We start from the raw sequence: 24,840 nt of genomic DNA on the forward strand, positions 1-24,840 counted from the left end.
ATGAGAATGTTATTAGATTTTCTTTGTTTCGCCTAAGGCTCAGTTGCAAAAATTCTATTCATTTCTTTTACATATTGCCAAGAGAAAATCTGAGTGAAATAAAATATCTAGCTCAAAGAAGGAAACTTTTTGTTACAGTGGCAAGGACAATTCAACTAATCCCAAAACTTTTTTCTGTAGCCAGGGCACAAGATATCTAATTCAGTCACCTGGTATTTCTTAAGAACTGCTAAACTGTGATAGCCATAAAGCACTTTTTTTTAGCAGGTATATAAAACAAAACTAAAATAAGGAGTGAAGTACTGCTAAATCAACTTCGTAACAAATATAATTCTAATGCAGCAATTATTCAAAGTGTACATATTACTCAATATGTTATATAATTAAAAATGTTAAATCAACAATTTTATTTATTTATTTTTTTACTTTAAAACTCAGTTAAGGGGTTCCCTGGTGGCGCAGTGGTTGGGAGTCCGCCTGCCAATGCAGGGGACGCGGGTTCGTGCCCCGGTCCGGGAAGATCCCACATGCCGCGGAGCGGCTAGGCCCGTGAGCCATGGCCGCTGAGCCTGCGCGTCCGGAGCCTGTGCTCCGCAGCGGGAGAGGCCACAACAGTGAGAGGCCCGCGTACCGCAAAAAAAAAACAAAACAAAAAACAAAAACCCGGCTACATTCTAAAACCTAAATATATTTCAAATTAGGAAAATGGCTAACAGCAGTTTTCCTAGCGCCTCATCCCCCTTCTCCCTCATGTAAAAGACTTTTTGAAATGGAAACTATAAAATTTCTATACATTCCTTCATAACAGTTATCAATAAGCAGTAATGAGTAAAGGGACTATCACTCTTTTTCTCTCTATCCTTGACCCACAGCTATTTTACACACAAAAGGTTTAATTAATTTAATCTTCACATACGATTATTTTCTACTTATTTCATAAAGTCTGCATCTCTTTCATATCTTATTTCTTGTGTGCTATAGCTGAGTTTTATGATCTCTAGAACAAAATACTCTGCTGTCATTTTTACATTTTATAAAACTGTGCCTAATTATGCCAATTTCGGAACTGCCTTTCTTTTTATCTGGTGATTTAGTTTGCAGCTAATAAAAAAAAGCCCCATCAGCTCACAGGAACACACAGAAAGCTCTGGGCCACATGCCCAGGAATTTTGTGATTCACTCAGTAACTATCATCTTCCCAAAGGAAATATTTGAAATTCCCCTATTAAACAACAACAAAAAAATGCTACTAGAAAATATACCATTAACATAAGTGCTTTTTCAGTTCTGTGAGAAAATTATACATTTGAAAAAATCTGTTCCAAATTTTTGTTATGCCAAATAAAATACCAAAATATTGTACATGCATAATCAAATTAGCTGACAGAAAAAAGAAAATGAAAAATATTTATATACCTAGATGAAAAATAATCAAAGCTACTTCAAAGTGAATACGTCTAGAGTACATATAAGAAAAATCTAATAAACTAAAAAAAAGTCAACTGGTGTTTTATATTTTTAAAGACTTATCAAATGTTTGTTCTCAGATCCTACTGTTTTCAATACTCTAAAAAAGTTGGATCAAGAATAAACCTTCTGAGCTTCCTTGGTGGCGCAGTGGTTGAGGGTCCGCCTGCCGATGCAGGGGACACGGGTTTGTGTCCCGGTCCGGGAAGATCCCACATGCCGCGGAGCGGCTGGGACCGTGAGCCATGGCCACTGAGCCTGCGCGTCCGGAGCCTGTGCTCCGCAGCGGGAGAGGCCACAACAGTGAGAGGCCCACAAACCGCAAAAAAAAAAAAAAAAAAGAATAAACCTTCTTTCTCTTAATCATGGGAACAAATTATTTTGTGTGGCTTTAATGACACAAGTACAACCAAAAGCAAATATGGGGCGGAAGAGTAAGACGCAGAGATCACCTTCCTCCCCACAGATACATCAGAAATACATCTACACGTGGAACAACTCCTACAGAACACCTACTGAACACTGGCAGAAGACCTCAGACCTCCCAAAAGGCAAGAAACCCCCCACGTACCTAGGTAGGGCAAAAGAAAAAAGAATAAACAGAGACAAAAGGATAGGGACGGGACCTGCACCTCTGGGAGGGAGCTGTGAAGAAGGAAAGATTTCCACACACTAGGAAACCCCTTCGCGGGCGGAGACTGCGGGTGGCGGAGGGGGGAAGCTTCGGAGCCGCGGAGGAGAGCACAGCAACAGGGGTGCGGGGGCGGGGGGGAAAGCGGAGAGATTCCCGCACAGAGGATCAGGGCCGACAGGCACTCACCAGTCTGAGACGCTTGTCTGCTCACCCAACGGGGCAGGCGGGGCTGGGAGTTGAGGCTCGGGCTTCGGTCGGAGCGCCGGGAGAGGACTGGGGTTGGCGGCGTGAACACAGCCTGAAGGGGTTAGTGCACCATGGTTAGCCGGGAGGGAGTCCGGGGAAAAGTCTGGAGCTGCCGAAGAGTCAAGAGACTTTTTCTTCCCTCTTTGTTTCTTGGTGTGCGAAGAGAGGGGATTAACAGCGCTGCTTAAAGGAGCTCCAGAGACGGGCGCGAGCCGCGGCTAAAAGCACGGACCCGAGAGACGGGCATGAGACGCTAAGGCTGCTGCTGCCGCCACCAAGAAGCCTGTGTGCGAGCACAGGTCACTCTCCACACCCCTCTTCCGGGGAGCCTGTGCAGCCCACCACTGCCAGGGTCCCGGGATCCAAGGACAACTCTCCCGGGAGAACGCACAGCGCGCCTCAGGCTGGTGCAACGTCACGTCGGCCTCTGCCGCCGCAGGCCCGCCCCGCACTGCGTGCCCCTCCCTCCCCCCCGGCCTGAGTGCGCCAGAGCCCCCGAATCAGCGGCTCCTTTAACCCCGTCCTGAGCGACGAACAGACGCCCTCCGGCAACCTACACGCAGAGGCGGGGCCAAATCCAAAGCTGAGCCCCTGGGAGCTGTGAGAACAAAGAAGAGAAAGGGAAATCTCTCCCAGCAGCCTCAGAAGCAGCGGATTAAAGCTCCACAATCAACTTGATGTACCCTGCATCTATGGAATACCTGAATAGACAATGAATCATCCCAAATTGAGGAGGTGGACGTTGAGAGCAAGATTTATGGTTTTTTCCCCTTTTTCTCTTTTTGTGAGTCTGTATGTGCATGCTTCTGTGTGAGATTTTGTCTGTATAGCTTTGCTTCCACCATTTGTCCTAGGGTTCTATCCGTCCGTGTTTTGTTTTAAAAAAATTTTTTTTCTTAATAATTACTTTTTATTTTAATAACTTTATTTTATTTTACTTTATCTTCGTTCTTTCTTTCCCTCCTTCCCTCCTTTAGACAACAAATCATCCCAAATTGAGGAAGTGGACTTTGAGAGCAAGATTTATAAAATTTTACCCTTTTCCTCTTTTTGTGTGTATGTGTATGCTTCTGTGTGAGATTTTGTCTGTATAGCTTTGCTTCCACCATTTGTCCTAGGGTTCTATCCGTCCGTTGTTTTTTTTTTCTCTTAATAATTATATTTTTATTTTAATAACTTTATTATATTTTATCTTTTTCATTTTACTTTATCTTCTCCCTCCCTCCCTCCTTTCTTTCTTTCTACTTCTACTAATAGTTTCTTTCTACTTTTTCTCCCTTTTCTTCTGAGCCGTGTGGATGAAAGGCTCTTGGTGCTGCAGCCAGGAGTCAGTGCTGTGCCTCTGAGGTGGGAGAGCCAACTTCAGGACACTGGTCCACAAGAGACCTCCCAGCTCCACATAATATCAAACGGCGAAAATCTCCCAGAGATCTCCCATCTCAACACCAGCACCCAGCTTCACTCAACGACCAGGAAGCTACAGTGCTGGACATCCTATGCCAAACAACTAGCAAGACAGGAACACAACCCCACCCATTAGCAGAGAGTCTGCCTAAAATCGTAAGTCCACAGACATCCCAAAACACACCACCAGACGTGGACCTGCCCACCAGAAAGACAAGATCCAGCCTTATCCACCAGAACACAGGCACTAGTCCCCTCCACCAGGAAGCCTACACAACCCACTGAACCAACCTTAGCCACTGGGGACAGACACCAAAAACAACGGGAACTACAACCTGCAGCCTGCGAAAAGGAGACCCCAAACACAGTAAGATAAGCAAAATGAGAAGACAGAAAAACACACAGCAGATTAAGGAGCAAGATAAAAACCCACCAGACGTAACAAATGAAGAGGAAATAGGCAGTCTACCTGAAAAGGAATTCAGAATAATGATAGTAAAGATGAAATGAAAAATACTCTAGATGGGATCAATAGCAGAATAACTGAGGCAGAAAAACGGATAAGTGACCTGGAAGATAAAATAGTGAAAATAACTACTGCAGAGCAGAATAAAGAAAAAAGAATGAAAAGAACTGAGGACAGTCTCAGAGACCTCTGGGACAACATGAAACGCACCAACATTCGAATTATAGGAGTTCCAGAAGAAGAGGAGAAAAAGAAGAGATTATAGTTGAAAACTTCCCTAATATGGGAAAGGAAATAGTTAATCAAGTCCAGGAAGCACAGAGAGTCCCATACAGGATAAATAAATAAATAAATAAATCGAAGGAGAAATACGCCAAGACACATTAATCAAACTGTCAAAAATTAAATACAAAGAAAACATATTAAAAGCAGCAAGGGAAAAACAACAAATAACACACAAGGGAATCCCCATAAGGTTAACAGCTGATCTTTCAGCAGAAACTCTGCAAGCCAGAAGGGACTGGCAGGACATATTTAAAGTGATGAAGGAGAAAAGCCTGCAACCAATATTACTCTACCCAGCAAGGATCTCATTCAGATTTGATGGAGAAATTAAAACCTTACAGACAAGCAAAAGCTGAGAGAGTTCAGCACCACCAAACCAGCTCTACAACAACTGCTAAAGGAACTTCTCTAGGCAAGAAACAAAGAGAAGGAAAAGACCTACAATAACGAACCCAAAACAATTAAGAAAATGGGAATAGGAACATACATATCGATAATTACCTTAAATGTAAATGGACTAAATGCTCCCACCAAAAGACACAGATTGGCTGAATGGATACAAAAACAAGACCCATATATTTGCTGTCTACAAGAGACCCACTTCAGACCTAGAGACACATACAGACTGAAAGTAAGGGGATGGAAAAAGATATTTCATGAAAATGGAAACCAAAAGAAAGCTGGAGTAGCAATTCTCATGTCAGACAAGAGACAAAGAAAGACAATACATAATGATCAAGGGATCAATCCAAGAAGAAGATATAACAATTGTAAATATTTATGCACCCAACATAGGAGCACCTCAATACATAAGGCAAATACTAACAGCCATAAAAGGGGAAATCGACAGTAACACATTCATAGTAGGGGACTTTAACACCCCACTTTCACCAATGGACACATCATCCAAAATGAAAATAAATAAGGAAACAGAAGCTTTAAATGATACATTAGACAAGATGGACTTAAATTGATATTTATAGGACATTCCATCCAAAAACAACAGAATACACATTTTTCTCAAGTGCTCATGGAACATTCTCCAGGATAGATCATATCTTGGGTCACAAATCAAGCCTTGGTAAATTTAAGAAAATTGAAATTGTATCAAGTATCTTTTCCGACCACAACGCTATGAGACTAGGTATCAATTACAGGAAAAGATCTGTAAAAAATACAAACACATGGAGGCTAAACAATACACTACTTAATAACGAAGTGATCACTGAAGAAATCAAAGAGGAAATAAAAAAATACCTAGAAACAAATGACAATGGAGACACGACGACCCAAAACCTATGGGAGGCAGCAAAAGCAGTTCTAAGAGGGAAGTTTATAGCAATACAATCCTACATTAAGAAACAGGAAACATCTCGAATAAACAACCTTACCTTGCACCTAAAGCAATTAGAGAAAGAACAAAAAAACCCCAAAGTTAGCAGAAGGAAAGAAATCATAAAAATCAGATTAGAAATAAATGAAAAAGAAATGAAGGAAATGATAGCAAAGATCAATAAAACTAAAAGCTGGTTCTTTGAGAAGATAAACAAAATTGATAAACCATTAGCCAGACTCATCAAGAAAAAAAGGGAGAAGACTCAAATCAATAGAATTAGAAATGAAAAAGGAGAAGTAACAACTGACACTGCAGAAATACAAAAGATCATGAGAGATTACTACAAGAAACTCTATGCCAATAAAATGGACAACCTGGAAGAAATGGACAAATTCTTAGAAATGCACAACCCGCCAAGACTGAATCAGGAAGAAATAGAAAATATGAACAGACCAATCACAAGCACTGAAATTGAAACTGTGATTAAAAATCTTCCAACAAACAAAAGCCCAGGACCAGATGGCTTCACAGGTGAATTCTATCAAACATTTAGAGAAGAGCTAACACCTATCCTTCTCAAACTCTTCCAAAATATAGCAGAGGGAGGAACACTCCCAAACTCATTCTACGAGGCCACCATCACCCTGATACCAATACCAGACAAATATGTCACAAAGAAAGAAAACTACAGGCCAATATCACTGATGAACATAGATGCAAAAATCCTCAACAAATTACTAGCAAACAGAATCCAATAGCACATTAAACGGATCATACACCATGATCAAGTGTGGTTTATTCCAGGAATGCAAGGATTCTTCAATATACGCAAATCAATCAACGTGATACACCATATTAACAAACTGAAGGAGAAAAACCATATGATCATCTCAATAGATGCAGAGAAATCTTTTGACAAAATTCAACAGCCATTTATGATAAAAACCCTCCAGAAAGTAGGCCTCGAGGGAACTTTCCTCAACATAATAAAGGCCATATATGACAAACCCACAGCCAACAGCGTCCTCAATGGTGAAAAATGGAAAGCATTTCCACTAAGATCAGGAACAAGACAAGGTTGCCCACTCTCACCACTCTTATTCAACATAGTTTTGGAAGTTTTAGCCACAGCAATCAGAGAAGAAAAGGAAATAAAAGGAATCCAAATCGGAAAAGAAGAAGTAAAGCTGTCACTCTTTGCAGATGACATGATACTATACATAGAGAATCCTAAAGATGCTACCAGAAAACTACTAGAGCTAATCAATGAATTTGGTAAAGTAGCAGGATACAAAATTAATGCACAGAAATCTCTGGCAATCCTATACACTAATGATGAAAAATCTGAAAGTGAAATCAAGAAAACACTTCCATTTACCACTGCAACAAAAAGAATAAAATATCTAGGAATAAACCTACCTAAGGAGACAAAAGACCTGTATGCAGAAAATTATGACACTGATGAAGGAAATTAAAGATGATACAAATAGATGGAGAGATATACCATGTTCTTGGAGTGGAAGAACCAACATTGTGAAAATGACTCTACTACCCAAAGCAATCTACAGATTCAATGCAATCCCTATCAAACTACCACTGGCATTTTTCACAGAGCTAAAACAAAAAATTTCACAATTTGTATGGAAACACAAAAGACCCCGAATAGCCAAAGCAATCTTGAGAACGAAAAACGGAGCTGGAGGAATCAGGCTCCCTGACTTCAGACTATACTACAAAGCTACAGTAATCAAGACAGTATGGTGCTGGCCCCAAAACAGAAAGATAGATCAATGGAACAGGATAGAAAGCCCAGAGAAAAACCCACGCACATATGGTCACCTTATCTTTGATAAAGGAGGCAGGAATGTACAGTGGATTAAGGACAGCCTCTTCAATAAGTGGTGCTGGGAAAACTGGACAGGTACATGTAAAAGTATGAGATTAGATCACTCCCTAACACCATACACAAAAATAAGCTCAAAATGGATTAAAGACCTAAATGTAAGGCCAGACACTATAAAACTCTTAGAGGAAAACATAGGCAGGCCACTCTATGACATAAATCACAGTAAGATCCTATTTGACCCACTTCCTAGAGAAATGGAAATAAAAACAAAAATAAACAAATGGGACCTAATGAAACTTCAAAGCTTTTGCACAGCAAAGGAAACCATAAACAAGACCAAAAGACAACTCTCAGAATGCGAGAAAATATTTGTAAATAAAGCAACTGACAAAGGATTAATCTCCGAAATGTATAAGCAGCTCATGCAGCTTAATAACAAAAAAACAAACAACCCAATCCAAAAATGGGCAGAAGACCTAAATAGACATTTCTCCAAAGAAGATATACAGACTGCCAACAAACACATGAAAGAATGCTCAACATCACTAATCATTAGAGAAATGCAAATGAAAGCTACAATGAGATATCATCTCACACCAGTCAGAATGGCCATCATCAAAAAATCTACAAACAATAAATGCTGGAGAGGGTGTGGAGAAAAGGGAATACTCTTGCATTGTTGGTGGGAATGTAAATTGATACAGCCACTGTGGAGAACAGTATGGAGGTTCCTTAAATAACTACAAATAGAACTACCATATGACCCAGCAATCCCACTACTGGGCATATACCCTGAGAAGACCATAATTCAAAAAGAGTCATGTACCAAAATGTTCATTGCAGCTCTATTTACAATAGCCCGCAGATGGAAACAACCTAAGTGTCCATCATCGGATGAATGGATAAAGAAGACGTAGCACATATATACAATGGAATATTACTCAGCCATAAAAAGAAACGAAACTGAGCTATTTGTAATGAGTTGGATAGACCTCGAGTCTGTCATACAGAGTGAAGTAAGTCAAAAAGAGAGAGACAAATACCGTATGCTAACACGTATATATGGAATTTAAGGGGAAAAAATGTCATGAAGAACCTAGGGGTAAGATAGGAAATAAAGACACAGACCTACTAGAGAATGGACTTGAGGATATGAGGAGGGGGAAGGGTAAGCTGTGACAAAGCGTGAGAGAGGAATGGACATATATACACTATCAAACGTAAGGTAGATAGCTAGTGGGGAGCAGCCGCATAGCACAGGGGGATCAGCTCGGTGCTTTGTGACCGCCTGGAGGGGTGGGATAAGGAGGGTGGGAGGGAGGGAGACGCAAGAGGGAAGAGATATGGGAACATATGTATATATATAACTGATTCATTTTGTTGTAAAGCAGAAACTAACACACCATTGTAAAGCAATTATACTCCAATAAAGATGTTTTTAAAAAAAAGCAAATATGACTTCTTTAAATATTAATGATATTTTAGACACCACACTGGTTTACAGTAATCTTTTACCTACAGCTCAGCTATTTTACAAACCTTACTGAGAAAAAAAACCCCAAAACCCAGACAATACACCAAGTTCTTTGAACAGCCATAAGGAATGTTAGAAGGCTCAGTCAGGCATTTTGCTCTGAAGCCCTCACTCTGAGTCTATTCAATTCCTTCTACACAATTCTAACAAACGTAGCTTTCCAATTCACATGAGATGAAAAGTAACAATAAGAGAAGCTGCTATAGGCAAAGCATACTGATAACAGCAAAATGCAGTATCTGAGAAGTTACAAGTATGAAAATCAAAAGGAAAGCAAAACAAACAAAAAAGGCATAAAAAGCCAAAATTGACCTTGCTGAGGTTACTGAGGAGCAATCATATACTTCAGGAGACTCTCAAGTTAGTATGCTAGCACATTGTATAATTGAAATGACCTTAAGTCTTCAATACAATTCCTTCTATTTAATTATCACATGTTGATATCAGCCTGCTTTTTGATAGGGGAACTGGTTTGCTTGGGACTGTACCAGCTTAAGCCTAGCATAATTATTATATAATTATCTCCAGGCATAATTATTACTAGCTCTCCTTTTCACTCTCAAAAAGAATGGTTTGGACTGTAAATTTTAGAGTCATCCTACTGAATGCTTACTACGTGCCAAGATCTATTCCAAGGGCTTTCATTTATCCTCACAGTCCTGTGAGATGGGGTATAATTATTATCCCCTTTTTTAGATGAACTAAGGCTCTGAGAGGTTAAGTGATTTTCCTAATCACTAAGATCATTCAATTAGGAAGTATTAAAGACCTATATTTGAACAACCCAGACAGTCTGATACCAAAGTCCTAGTGTTTAACTACCGTAAGACACTGTACTATTTCTCTTTAGAAAGACGGGTAGAGGAACAGCAAGAGGGAGATATCCAAGTTTTTGGAAAAGAATTGAGAGGGATCAGCTTTCTAGAAAATGTGTGTATACAATGTTCCATAAACGGATTTCACAGTCCCGTAAACTTACAATACTGAAACATCCCATAAACTTACAATACTGAAACATCTAAGAAAAACTGTGAAGTGTAAAAATATTTCAGTTTTTTTTTTTTTTTTTTGCGGTACACAGGCCTCTCACTGTTGTGGCCTCTCCCACCGCGGAGCACAGGCTCCGAACGCGCAGGCTCAGCGGCCATGGCTCACGGGCCCAGCCGCTCCGCGGCATGTGGTATCTTCCCGGACTGGGGCATGAACCCGCGTCCCCTGCATCGGCAGGCGGACTCTCAAACCACTGCGCCACCAGGGAAGCCCAATATTTCGGATTTTTATGAGCACGGGCTTTCTTAGAAAACAAAAATTCCAAGACTATTTTTCAAGTATTCTTGACATGTTACTTTAAACACATACTAGTTATGTCCTGCTCAAAAAGTCAGATTATTCCATCTTTTAAAAAAGAAAACTACGGGCTTCCCTGGTGGCGCAGTGGTTGAGAGCCCGCCTGCCAATGCAGGGGACGCGGGTTCGTAACCCCGGTCCGGGAAGATCCCACATGCCGTGGAGCAGCTGGGCCCGTGAGCCATGGCCGCTGAGCCTGCGCGTCCAGAGTCTGTGCTCCGCAACGGGAGAGGCCACAACAGTGAGAGGCCCGCGTACCGCAGAAAAAAAAAAAAATTAGTAGCTCATTGTATGTTACTATATGAAGGCAGAATGAAAAGTATACTGGACTGCAATCTGTTTTGCTACTCAACAGCTGGGATGTCCCTTAACTTCTCCAGACTTCAGTTTCTTCATATGCAGTAGAGAAATATGGTTTAGCTTGTTAAGAGGACCTAAGGAGATCAAACGGATTTCAAGTGGCTTGAGAACTATAAAGGATTACCTAGAGTATTAATTAATATACAGTCATAGATTTTCAACAACCTGGACCATAAATTTATGCCACATATTCCAAAACGATAATATTTATTTCCTCTTTTATTTTTTACTTCAAAATTTGGGGAAAAAAACTATAGTCTTTGGTCACATGTGAAAAAGAAAATTACACTAAAAAGATTAACAGCAGCCATGGACAACAACTCAGGGGCTACACTTCATACTTCATTCTGTAAATCAGACCCTGTTTACCAGGTAAGTAGTCCTTAAAAAACCTGTGAGATTAAGTAAAATAGTTACAATAATAAAGAGGTTCAAAGACTTACAATAAATCTTATTAACGTGGTTCTTAACTATATTTACTTAGAGTGAAGTTTAAATAATTACATTTACATAGTACTTTCCTGTCTTCCAAAAAGCATTTCCATATCTGATCCTCAGCAACCAGTTATGGTAGACAGATATCATCATTCTCATATAAAGAAGAAACTGAGGTTCAGAGAGATTAATTTGCACAATTGCTTTCTGACAGGAAGTTGAAGTGGAAGGATGACTCCTGATCTACATGGAAAGAAAGCAATTATTTGGATGCTCTAGAGCAAAAGAAAAGCCTCAGACCTATTTATTGGCTGAGACGAGACACAGAACATTTATAAACTCATGCTGTCTCAAAAGCAATATCCATTGGAGCCTGCCTGCACATCTCTAGTAGCTTTAATGTTCATAGAAAAATGAATATTCATGTTTGTTTGGGATCTCAAACTATTATTAAATTTGCAAGCAAAAACAGGACCAATGAAGAACTGAACCAGATTATTTTTTCAGAGTGGCAAACCTAATGAAGTGTCCCAACCCCTCTATGATTTACCATTGCTGAGATTATTCCTTACCAAGGAAACACTTAAAAAATTTTTCTCCCAGAGCTCATTTGCTAGATTCCATAAATTAGCTGTTACAAAGAATCTGTATCAGAGAAATTCAAACCTACTAAGAGGTTTTTCTTCCAACCTACTAAAAAGGCACATTAAATACACAACGTTGGCCACATTTAGATAATGGAAAACAACAGCTGATAGCCAGTTTGGGACAAATGCCAACTGTTTCCATTTGTCTGAAAATGTCAAAATTAATTGCTACAACACTCAGTTTTCAAAGAATATTGATATCTCTAAATGAGAAAGTATGTCAACCAAAAATCCTAAAAAACAGACTAAAGATAATAGTGCCTCCCTGATCTGCAGTATTAGTTAAAAAAAAATTTTAGCGTCCCAAAGTAAACACATCTCAACAGCTTTACATATTTTCATATACTTTATTTTTTAAACACTTATAATTTTGCAAGCTAGCAGTAAAATATTGTCCTCAATATTTTACTAATTAGCACCGTATACCTTTTAAAGCTAACTGGAACACTGTTTTATTTAAATGATTGTGAAGTAAAATGATCATTTCAAATACCTAATTAGTCTCAACACATGAATCATTAATTATCATTATTTTTGGCTTTATGCACAAAGATGTATTTCAAAGATGAACTTAATATTAGTATCAGTTCTGTCAATCTAACAAATCAAAGTACCACAGTTTAAAGCAATATTTAACCTCTGAAATTATTATATAATTAAAGAGGCATATAAGAAAGTTGAGAAATCACTATGAAAACAAAAGATACTGCACAACTTTAAATTTAGAATCCCTTATTTTTTAGAAGAATGAGGAAAATAATGAAAAATTTCATGGTACAAGTATTCATTACACATATGGTTTAATATATGTATGTCAGTACTCTCACGCTTTGCTTATGAGTTTGGCCTTACCAAAAAGCCATCAAAATGTCCAGGATAATTCACAGGGACAGCTGGAAGCCTGAAATAAAATTGCTCAGTGCAAAAGATCCTAAGCCATTCATACAATTTTAAACAGAAACCTGGACATTCAACTCCTATTTTTGTTTCCATCTGAAAACCTGTTGAAAATATGGAAAAAAATTTAACTAAACTCACATTACTTCCACATATTAAAAACAAGGGGGATTTTTCATTTCTTGTTTTCTAATAAGAGCATTCTTCAGAGCTATGGGTTTAAGTTCTAAGCTACAATCCACTACTTACTAGCATGCCTGTTTTGCATACCAGTAGAATCAAGTCCAGTTTTGCCATTTGTGGATAACTATGACAAGATACAGAAGCATGTGTTTGCCATAAATAGCTCTGGCTAACAGCAAACTGCTCACACTGAACAGATCAAATTCTCTATAAGGAGAGCTGCCTGGACCACAGCCAAATCCCACTACTAATGTTTAAGACTGCTGTAACAATTTTTTTTCAAATTTGTGAAATATATTAAGAAATAGTAGCTGAAAGTTCCTAAACATGAGAAGTATTATTAAACTTTTGAAGGACATTTTACAAATTATTTTCATTATGACCAAATGTGCAATAAGAGCTTCCTGCTTCTTCTACTAGTCAACTAATTAGAAATGTAAACGTGAATTAAAAAATAACTACCCTAATTTATCCAGAGAACAAACCAGATATCGAAGAGTATTTATGTCAAAGTGCAAAAAAATAATTCCTGATCATATTAACACATAAGGAAATAAATAAAGCTTATAAAAGTACACCTCTATAACGTTAATATTTTGTATTAGTTGGCTTTAGGATAGAATATTTTTTAAACCAAATAAACACAACAAACTGGAAAATATCACGCAAGAATGTTGTACAAAAAAATTCTTAAATGACCAGTGCAGAGATTAATAATAGCTGTTTACCCTAGGAGTTGCTTCACATGGTATTTTGCAAAATGTCCAAGGAAAACAAGGCAACGTTCTGTAATATGCCACAATTTTTATTGCAACGTGGCCATTTTTGTGAGGGTGGGGTTTGATCTCAAAAACAATGTTCCATTTAAGGCTCTTTTATACAGAAATTGCCATCATGACTGATATTCAAAATATCTTTAGTGTCGCAAGACTTAACATGGTAAACATAAAACTCCTACACTTATTCAGTAGTGTACACTCAATGGAAAACAAAAAGGCATTAATAACAGCTATTTCTTTTAAGAAGATACGCAGGTAACAGGAATGAACACTGAGGTACTAGGATAAGTTGATGACACAGTTAACTTAATTGGCATTCCTTTTGGGGTGGGGGATTAAACTCATTACAAAAAAAGTGCTTTCAATGCATAGTATTATATCTGTGCTGCCATGTCACAAAAAATAGGCTTGCCAAGGCAGGTGAGGTGTATGAATGCTCAAGCCTCACAGAACTGCAATCAAGTGCAACTATAAATAATACTGAATAAAGTCTACCATCTCACCAGTGGATAATACTTTCAAGGCATTCAATTAGCTTAACCCTTTGTAGTGTTCTAAGCTATTCACATTGACATTCACATTCATTGTAGTGCTTGCTGCAAGGGAGGCATATAACCAGTTGTTTTGGCTAAAATATGGTGGGAAGGCATTCCTTGGGTTCTACATAAAAGTAACAGTATTAAACAGTCTAATGGCAATCACTGATAGGCTGCTTACATGAATGATATTTCCTTCATTCATTGTGTTGGAAGGACCCAGTGGGAAGAGGAAGAAAAAAAAAAACCAAAACCTAATACTATTCCAATTGACTGAGCTGGAGAAATGGAAGCTCCTTAAGATCCAGATGGCACTTGACTGTCATTTTATAAGGGTTTTCCTTCAAGTGAAACTACTACGTTGCCTCCCAATTTCTCTCCAAGTGTTGAACGGTCCTTTATATCATCCAAGCCATTTACTTGCCACTCATGTTTAATACCTAAAAAGAAAAAACATTATCCTGTTACTTTATTATAAGTAAGAGAGGGCAATTCTTCTGCACAAAATATTCAGTGTTTGTACCTGTAAATTTCTTTTTAATGGCATCTTTAGAGCTAGCATAAATCATCTTGCTTTTTAAAGGTGCACTTTCAGGAGCCCTACAGGGGGAAAAAAAATTGTTGAATCCTATTTAAAAGAAAAAGAAAGGCAAAACTGACTATGTTAATAATAATCCTTGCATTTTAAAAGTACTTTTTTCTTTTGTTTTTACACACCAGAATATAAATACTAGGTCTTCTTTCTTAGACTCTTTTGTTTCGTATGTGGCATCGTACAAAGCATATCGGCAATCATTCAGAGGTAGCAACTTCACAAAAGATGTGTAGGGGTCCTCTACAGTATCACCAATGTCACCCACCAAGATCTGCTTTGCTTCCTCTACAATTATTTGTCTTTTGTCATCGCTTAAACAGAAGAGAACTGCTTTCTTTCTTTTTTTGATCTCCTCCTGTGTAGAAGATTTCCTTACTTTCATATCATTAAAAACTTTGATGACTTCATCATTCACTGTAACTCCAGAAGCCTGAAAATAAAGAAACAACAGTAATTTAGAACAAGTATTTTGGTTTTAGCCAAAATTACTGTTTGCCTAGAGAGGATTCACTTTAGTCTGGATATCAAAAGTTGCATCATACCATGCAAATAGTCCAATCAGATTTGCCACATTTTAAGTATCAGTATATGATGCACCTACGGATTCTAACTCATCCTGCCCCATTCATCCTTTTTTAAAAAGGGGTTTGGAGTGTGAAGTAACTGGCAGGTAGAGGGAAAGGGACAAATACAGGCTGTCCCATCCCTGAAATGTTTCCTATTTCACTGGGTGATGTCAGAGCTTCAGGAGCCGCAGCAAAAATACCTTCTGTATTGTGTCAACCCGGCGGGCCTTAAAAAAACACTTTCGGATTTCAGTTAATGCTTCTACTATTTTTTTCTTTAAAGTCATCCTAGCCAGGGCCCTTTCCTCATAAGGAAAGAGAATCAAGTGTGAACTCCAAACCGCCCACGGCTACAACATAATTGCCTCACAGCTCAAATGCAGACGCTTCAAAACTAACGGATCGCGTGTAAAAGCTTTTTACCGCGAGAAACCGTGTTCAAGAGTTTTCCCACCTCCTTAATCTCCCCCTAAGGGTTTTACTACAGGCCCTCAAGACCCCTACCGAAAGCGTCCAGCAAGGGCTTTACAGCACGTACCAATCTGAGAGCGCGCGTGGGAATAAAATTAGCAAGGGGAGGGCAAAAGCGGCGAGCAGGGTGGGGGCAAAGCTCGGCGGACCCTCCCGCGCCCCCGGCCGCCGCCCGCCCGCCCCACTTAGGCCCCGACCCTCGCCCCGCGCCCGGGCCCTCCCCGCCCCCAGGAATCCGAAGAGCGGCCGGCCGGGCCTGACGGCGGGAGGGCAGGCCGGCCGGTGAAGAGAGAGCAGCGGGGCCGCAGCGCAGGAGCGCCCACCTTGGAGCCCAAAATCAGGTTAAAATGGCGGCCTCAGGCCCAGGGCCCGGCGGTGCCGCGCGGGGGGCTGTGCTCGCCGCGCCCCGGCCCCCCGACCCCCGGCCCCCCGGTCGGCGCGCCCACCTTACCATAGCGCCCGCGGCTGAGGCTGCGGCGGCGGCTCGGGCTCCGGCGGTGGCTCGGGCTCCGGCGGTGTGTCGCTGCGAAGGGAAGGAGGGGCGCCCGGGAGGCGGCGAGTGCGGGGCACGCCGGGAGTGCGGCCCAAAAGGCGGTGACCGCTCGGGGGGCTGCGGTGAGGGCGGGGCGGTCACGTGGGCACGCCCCGGGCTGGCGCTCCAGCCCGCCGGCCCCCCCGCGTCCTCGGCCTGACCCCGCGGGCGCGCGCGCGCGCGCGCGCGCAGCAGCAGCAGCCCCCGTGGACTCTGCGGCCGTGGTCCGAACCCCGGGCCCCAACGCGAAGGCCTTCAGCGCCAGGGCACCACCCGTCCCGTCCGCCGGCTCGCACGGCGGGCGTTTCCACACTGCCTCCCGAGGGCCAGGGCGCAGCTCCAGGGGTTGGGCGCGTGTGAGGCGAATGGCGCTCCAAGGTGTCTCTTTTATTCGCTTGCGGTTTCCACTGAAAGGGGCTGGATTCCTACATTGTGGGTCTTTTTGGAAAACCCCCATCAGAGATGGCGCGAATTATTTAGATCTCCTTCCATCAATTCAACGAGAATAAACACTGGGGGGGGGGAGGGGGTTACCCTAGTTGATTGAATTACTCAGCAAAAACAAAATGATAAACAGAGGTGGGAAATCGCTTTCTGAAAGTCTGTGGTTGGAATAATAATAATAGGGGGAAATCTGGGGTAGTAACATCCCCTGGTAATATCCTTTTATAGATTAGACTTGGTAGGAAATGGATTTCACTCTCTGCTAGTGGTCTTTTCCTCAGGAGGCCATAGCTACGACAGCTGCCATCAAATAAGTGGACCCAAGAGTAGAGTCCTCCCTCTTTGGCAACCACAACCTCTTCTAGCAAAACCCATATAACTGAGCCAAGGCTCTTCTCTAACTAAACCTTTTTTATACTTGTTATGAGTATTCATCGCATTTATCATAGAAGAAATTGGCACCGTGTACTTTGAGGAAATTTTTCATGAAGATTCAATGCTTTATGAGTGTATAATGAAAATGTTTTAAATGAAACACTGTATGTGGTTATGTTTAATAAAAGGAAGGTTTCATAAAGTATTTCTATTCATCAGTGTTTGGGCTAATTTATGCTACCTTTTTCCCTGAACGTTTATCATTTCTACCTTTCTTCATTTGTAAAATTGGTAATATGAATTTAAAACTCTGATTAATAGTTGAACTGATTTTGTGAAGAAAACTTGCACTAAAAAAGTAGAATTGTTGAGTGACTAAAACTGTTGGAAACAAAATAGTAAGTGAGTGCAGATAAACCTTAAGGTGTACTAAGCCAGAAGTGCAGTGTAACGGCAAGAACTTCGGGTTGGGACTTGGGAAACGAGTATTAATCTTGGCACTGCCCCATCTCTGTAAATTCGAAGGGCTTTCAATCCCTGCAGACCTTCATCTGTATTATAAGCTGTGATTATCTTTAAAGCCCTTTCCAGCTTTAAAATTCAGTTTCCTAGTATGCCAGTGTTTCTCAGGAAATGGGAGAGAAACCATTATGAGAGAGAACCATATGTTCTCAGCATTAAGTAAATTTAGGGATAGAAAATCATAATGAGAAGGGTTATGCCCTAGTTTGTGTGATAAATTCTTATACCCAAAAGTTAATATATTATAAATGGAGCATGTTAGGTATTGCACAGGAAACAGACCTATTTTTTATGTCCATAGCTTGTGCTTATTTTCTTAATGGGAAGATTGACTTAGTTTATTTTTATTTTATTTTATTTTTATAAATTATTTATTTATTTTTGGCTGTGTTGGGTCTTCGTTGCTGTGTGTGGGCTTCCTCTAGTTGCAGCGAGCAGGGCTACTCTTCGTTGCGGTGCGTGGACTTCTCATTGCGGTGGTTTCTTGTTGTGGAGCACAGGATCTAGGCACACGGGCTTCAGTAGCTGTGGCACGCGGGCTCAGCAGTTGTGGCGCACGGGCTTAGTTGCTCCGCGGCATGTGGGATCATCCTGGACGAGGGCTCAAACCCGTGTCCCCTGCATTGGCAAGTGGATTTTTTACCACTGCGCCACCAGGGAAGTCCCTTAACTTAGTTTAGAGACAAAAATTGAGAAGAAATTTCCCAATGTCTAAGCATGAATCTTAAGCAAGTAGATAATAATACTTTACATTAGGTGGTACATTACAGTTTATGAAACCTTTCCCTTTCTTGATGTCTCTTGAGGCATCCAACATTTGCTCTGTATGGGTATCAGCAGTTTTCCTTGTTGAACTCTTCCTCTTAGGGTCCCCCTCCCTTCTCAGCCTTGAATTTTGCATCAAAGAGATTCTACAGGGGCTACAGCCCCAGCAGAGACCAGGTCTGGGGACACGGGGAACTAGATTAGGTGTTAGAACCTCGCCTACCAAAGCTGGGGATTCCAAAGATGTTAACCACCAACCCCCCAGCTGTGATATCAACCCTTCTCCAAGCCTCCCTGTGCCTCTCCCCTTCCCTAGAGTTCACAATTCCCATGTACTAGGATTCTTTTCCTGAAGATGTTTTCTTGTCTTTGCACATATTTCATTGCCTTGTAATCACTTGTTTACGTGTTCTGCCACCCCAGTAGACTGGAAGCCCCTTCCAGGATCTGAGTCCTACTCATCTTTGGATTTCTGGAATCTGGTACATAGTAGGTGATCAATAGATGATAAAGTAACAACTTTAAGGTGCTTTAGTGCTATAAAGAGAACAAAAAGGAAGCTCCCGAAGACTGCAAGGCCTTTCTACATGCCCTTGTGAGGCCAGATCTTAGAACGTCAGAGCCAGTAACAACTCCTCACACCTGTTGTTTAAAACCAGAACTTACTGCCACTTGGTAAAGCGACAGCATTACCAAGCATTGCTGCATGAATTTTGGCCTCTGTGTGGTGGAGGGATCTGAGTGTCAGACATCATGTGTATCAGTTTCCTGTGGCTGCTGTAACAAATTACCACACATTTAGTGGCTGAAAACAGCACAAACTTATTGTCTTACAGTTCTGGAGGTCAGATGTGAGAAATGACTCATGGGGCTAAAAGCAGCACTTCATTCCTTTTGGAGGCTGTAGGAGGAAAATCTGTTTCCTTGCCTTTTCCAGCTTCTAGAGGCTGCCCACATTCCTTGGTTTGTGGCCCCCTGAGAGTACCTCTGCTTCAGTCATCACATCTCTGATTCTCTCTCTCCTGCCTTCCTCTTTCACTGCTAAGGACCACTGAGATCACCACTGGGTAATTTAGGATAATCTCCCATATCAAAAATCATTTACTTAACCACATCCACAAAGTCCCTTTTGCTGGACTTCCCTGGTGGCGCAGTGGTTAAGAATCCGCCTGCCAATGCAGGGGACACGGGATCGAGCCCTGGTCCGGGAAGATCCCACATGCCATGGAGCAACTAAGCCCATGTGCCACGACGACTGAGCCTGTGCTCCAGAGCCTGTGAGCCACAACTACTGAGCCCGCGTGCTGCAACTACTGAAACCCATGTGCCTAGAGCCCGTGCTCTGCAACAAGAGAAGCCACTGCAATGAGAAGCCTGCACACCACAACGAAGAGTAGCTCCCGCTCACCGCAACCAGAGGAAACCCGTGCACAGCAATGAAGACCGAATGCAGCCAAAAATAAATACATAAATTTATTTTTTTAAAAAAGTCCCTTTTGCTATGTAGGGTAACATATTCACAGGACAGGGACATCTTTGGGGGGCCATTATTCTGCCTACAATACCACATCTGTTCTCTTTAGCAGTTTCACGCCCAAGGAAATGATTAACGGTGGGACAGAAGGACCCTGAACAATCCCGTACTAGAAGGCACACGTCTAAATTCTAATTTTCCATTTGCTGGACTACACGTGGTTGACGGCAACAAAAAACCATTAGGAACTAAGTGAGAGTAACCTCGTAGAGGATGGATCAGCTCTGACACAACAGTGGTGCAATCTCGGGCCATTTCCATTTAGTTAACTGCTCCATGGCTGTTTCCTCAGGTGTAAAATGGGGCTTATGTTACCTCCTCCCTCTCAGGGTTGTGGTGAGGATCAAGTGAGATAATGTACGTAAAGCTCCTTCCAGCACAGGAAAAGGTACCCTGGGGCCATTACCATCAGTGCAGAGTGAAGGGGAGAGCATGATTTTACCAACTCACAGGCAACAGTAATGAAGCAATCCCAAGTCTCACTGGTATTGTTTTGTGAGACTCAGCTAAAGTTTTTGCTCAGGATTTCTTAGAAAATTGGAAAAGTGAATACCCGTAATGCATATTCTCCCACAAAACAGACTAGATGGAGTTTCTGTGGCATGTAAAATTTCAGAATCATTTTTCAAGTCTTAAGTAAAACAGTGAATCTGGAAGACTATGTAGATAAATTCTGTTCAAGCCCCACTCCCTGTCAAGACACATCATACTCAGCTCCCACAGCCACTTCCTGACAAAGACAAGTGTAAACGTAAAGATGCTCATCACTTCCAAATGTACTTTTCTACCCACATACCTGCTTCATCTGACATCTCTTTCCTAGCCCACGCCTGAGCTAAAAGACGGGTCAGGAGGAAAGTCATGCATTTTTCTAAATCCAAGTTTGAACTTAGAACTAGAAAATAAATATTGTGGGAGATGTGTGTTGGAGTCTGATCTCTATGACTCATTCCCTGATCCACAAAACTCACTTTGTGTCTTCCATGTCTCATCCTTAGTTCTTTCTAATTTAGGAAGATGACCTCACAATAAAGGAACTTAGCAGTCTATGTCAAGGGAAGAGGTAGAGGGTAGCAGCAGTGAAATGTAGTAAGTAGTGAAATGTAATTCAAAATGGTCTCAAACTCTACATTTATAAATGCTAGTTTCAATTTATTTACTCACAAACACATTTATCAGATCCACCTATCAGTTGTTTCTGATATTAATTGAATTCGTGATAAGTAGCAACTGGTTACCTAAATTATACAAACCATACAAAAACAGCATCTGAGAAAAGAAACTTGCTAGTAATTTATTTAAGGTGGAGAGCCTTTGTTTAGCTTACTTTATTACAAAAGCTGTGGATTTTTATATCCCAGAAAATCATACAGATGTGAAAAATGTAACATACTAAAACTGTATGTTGACAGACATGAATAAGAGTAGGCAAGAGATCGAAAACCAAATCAAGAATGAGAAGAGTTTATTCATTTCATTCGTTCATTCATTCCTTTATATCATTCACTGAGCATCTCTGCTAGGGTAAAGAATGCAAGGATAAGAATAACATAGTCCCTGCCTTGAAGAAAGTCAGTTCTGTGAGAATACATCAAGGAAGCCAGTATCTATGGGACAATCCCACGCATGCTCCAGTGGGGTATGTACAGGATGCCTTGGGAGCAGAAGGAAGGCCAGCTCAGTTTGGAGCGAGTTGGGTCTTTTTTCTTTTTTTTTGGCTGCATTGGGTTTTCGTTGCTGTGCCAGGGCTTTCTCTAGTTGCGGTGAGCGGGGGCTACTCTTAGTGAGTGTGCGGGCTTCTCATTGCTGTGGCTTCTCTTATTGCGGAGCATGGGCTCTAGGTGTGCAGGCTTCAGTAGTTGTGGCACGTAGGCTCAGTAGTTGTGGCATGCAGGCTCTAGAGCGCGGGCTCAGTAGTTGTGGTGCACGGGCTTAGTTGCTCTGCAGCATGTGGGATCTTCTTGGACCAGGGCTCGAACCCGTGTCCCCTGCATTGGCAGGCGGATTCTTAACTACTGCACCACCAGGGAAGTCCCACGAGTTGGGTCTTAAGGGATAAGTGGAAGTTAACTAGGCAGATAAGGACAGGACATTCAAAGCAGAGGGAACCAAATGTACAAAGCCTCAGCAGTACCAGTATAAAGCACAAGAAACCCCAAGTTGCTAGCTACGACTGGAGCCTATGAGCTTGGTAGAGAATGAAGATGGAGTGGTAGGAGGTACCAGTTCTTGTGAGCTTTGTATACAATTGTACAGTCAGAATTGTATTCTGCAGGGCATAAGGGAGACTATAAAGACTTTTCAAAGGTGTTTTTTTTGTGTGCGCTCCGGCCCGCCCGTCGGACGCTGCCAAGCTCACGGGCGGGGCGCAGCCTGCGGGTTCGGGGAAACTTTGTCACCCTGGTCCCGGAGAAAGCAGCGTCCTGCTTGCTGGGCAGCTCGCAGCGCGGGGACCTGGCCTGCAAGGAGGAACAGGGAGCAGAGGAGTACCTCACAGACCAGAGTGGCTGCTCCAGTAATAAAGAACCCCTTTTGAGGTGTTGTGATGCACGGAGGCACTTGGTGTTCTTCGGGCTGAACGGCAAATTAAAGATAACTTGCGAGAGGTCAAAGCCCAGATTCACAGCTGCATAACTCATCACAGGGAATGCCTTCGAAGCCATGAGGTGTGGCTGTATGAACAGGTAGATCTCATCTATCAGCTTAAAGAGGAGATGTTTCAGCAGGAGGTCCAACAACTCTACTGGTTTCTGGGCCAGTTCAACTGTCTTATTCATCAGCTGGAGTGCACCCAAAACAAAGATCTAGCCAATCACGTCTCCGTGTGCCGGGAGAGACTGGGCAGTTGGACCCTCAAACCTGAAGATTCGACTGTCCTATTCTTTGAAACCGATAATAACTGCCCTGCACCAGGCAACCACCACGTTTGGGTCTCTCAAGACCATTCAAATTCCTGAGCACCTGATGGCTCATGCTAGTTCAACAAATATTGGGCCCTTCCTGGAGAAAAGAGGCTATATCGCATCACCAGAGCAGAAGTCAGCATCCAGCACCACAGCGGTCCCTCTCAGCGAATGGCTCCTTGGAAGCAAACCTGCCAGCGGTTGCCAGGCTCCTTACATGCCCAGTACCAATCTGCAGGACTGGCTCACCCAAAAGCAGACCTTGGAGAATAGTCAGACTTCTGCTAGAGCCTGCAATTGCTTCAATAATGTCTGGGGCAACCTAAAGGGCTTGGAAAACTGGCTCCACAAGAGTCAGCAACAAGAAGTTTCTTTTGCTGGTAAACAAGTTACCAAAAGTGTAACAGCTATTCTACTACCAGTTCTTACTCCAGTGAAATTGAAAAGGTTGGAGATCTAGTGCTTCTTGATCAAGATGAGGTGGAGCTTTCTGATTGGCTAGCGACTCCCCAGGAGCCCTATAAGCTTGAGAAGCCTGGGAATGGCAGCTGTGAAACCAGTGAGACGTTTAAGCTCTTGTTCCAGGTGTTCCAGGAGTCCTATGGTGTGAATGATTGGCTCATCAAGCCTGATTCCTGTACCAATTTTCAGGGTAAACAGCCCAAAGGTGTGGAGATTGAGAACCTGGGCAATCTGAAGTGCCTGAATGACCACTTGGAGGCCCCTTGGGAGTGGATCCCAGCATGATTGGGATCTCAGCATGATTGGCTGAGGATTGGCTTGTCCAGAATCATCAAGGCCCATGTAAAGTAGAGGAGGTCTGCAGAGCCAATGAGCCCTGTACAAGCTTTGCAGAGTGCGTGTGTGATGAAAATTTTGAGAAGGAAGCTCTGTGTAAATGGCTTCTGAAGAAAGAAGGAAAGGATAAAAATGGTATGCCTGTGGAACAAAAACCTGAACCTGAGAAACATAAAGATTTCCTGAATATGTGGCTCTGTCCATCCAGAAGAGAGGAAACAGAACAAGCTAAGGCACCAAAGGCAATGGCTTCTTCTAGAATTGCTGATTCCTTCCAAGTCATAAGGAACAGTCCCTTGTCAGAGTAGCTCATTACCCCCTCATGCAAAGAAGGATGTCCCAAGGAAGTGCCTCTTACAGAGGACAGAGCTGGCATACCAAAGCTTACAAGCCACTTGGCCACTTCCTGGTGTCCCTTTAACACAGCTGACTGGGCCTTGCCAGGAAAGAAGATGGGAAATCTTAGCCAGTTATCCTTAGGAGAAGACAAATGGCTACTTCAAAAGAAGACCAAGGAAGTATTACTTAATTCGCTCCTACAGGAGGAACACAACTTTCCCCCAGACTGTTACGGCCTCCCAGCAGTTTGTGATCTCTTTGCCTGTATGCAGCTTAAAGTTGATAAAGAAAAATGGTTGTATTGAGCTCCTCTACAGATGTGAAGGAATGGAGTACTAGAGTCAGACAAATTTTCTGCAGATTATCACAAATCCATGAGCTGAGTGACTGCGGCTTGCCAAATCATTGCATTTCTGGGTCTGATGTAGTTCCTTTTCTGCCTAATTTTGAACTAGTGAAGAGACATAATAAGTCACCAAATTATGAGTTACTGTGTAAAAGAAAAAGGCCGTTTGTTGACGCTGAGGTGATTCAGTTTCTTCTTACAGAAGTATTAATTCACCCCTACACTAGAAACACAGCATCGTAGTGGGT

The 24,840-nt window shown here is 41.9% G+C and overlaps 1 protein-coding gene and 1 pseudogene across 1 annotated transcript; one reads left to right on the top strand and one right to left on the bottom strand.

Annotated features, from left to right (window-relative positions):
* Positions 1-13,874: 13,874 nt before the first annotated feature.
* CFL2 (cofilin 2) lies at positions 13,875-16,644 on the bottom strand. Its single transcript, XM_029236204.1, has 4 exons — positions 16,486-16,644; positions 15,120-15,427; positions 14,926-15,002; positions 13,875-14,842 (listed from the first exon to the last, which is right to left on the bottom strand). Exons 1-4 carry the CDS (start codon positions 16,486-16,488, stop codon positions 14,730-14,732), a joined length of 501 nt encoding a protein of 166 aa, XP_029092037.1. The 5' UTR covers positions 16,489-16,644; the 3' UTR covers positions 13,875-14,729.
* Positions 16,645-20,561: 3,917 nt separating this feature from the next.
* LOC114903888 lies at positions 20,562-24,551 on the top strand (annotated as a pseudogene).
* Positions 24,552-24,840: the final 289 nt, after the last annotated feature.

The sequence above is a fragment of the Monodon monoceros genome, unplaced genomic scaffold, assembly GCF_005190385.1.
Source record: "Monodon monoceros isolate NGI ecotype Baffin Bay Population unplaced genomic scaffold, NGI_Narwhal_1 Super_Scaffold_21, whole genome shotgun sequence".
Taxonomy (NCBI): domain Eukaryota; kingdom Metazoa; phylum Chordata; class Mammalia; order Artiodactyla; family Monodontidae; genus Monodon; species Monodon monoceros.

Coding starts and splice junctions, on each gene's coding strand:
- CFL2 (XM_029236204.1), bottom strand. Junction 15,003..15,119: donor GACCTAGTATTTATATTCTG/GTGTGTAAAAAC, acceptor TTCCCCCTGTAG/GGCTCCTGAAAGTGCACCTT. Junction 14,843..14,925: donor CATTAAAAAGAAATTTACAG/GTACAAACACTG, acceptor TTTTCTTTTTAG/GTATTAAACATGAGTGGCAA.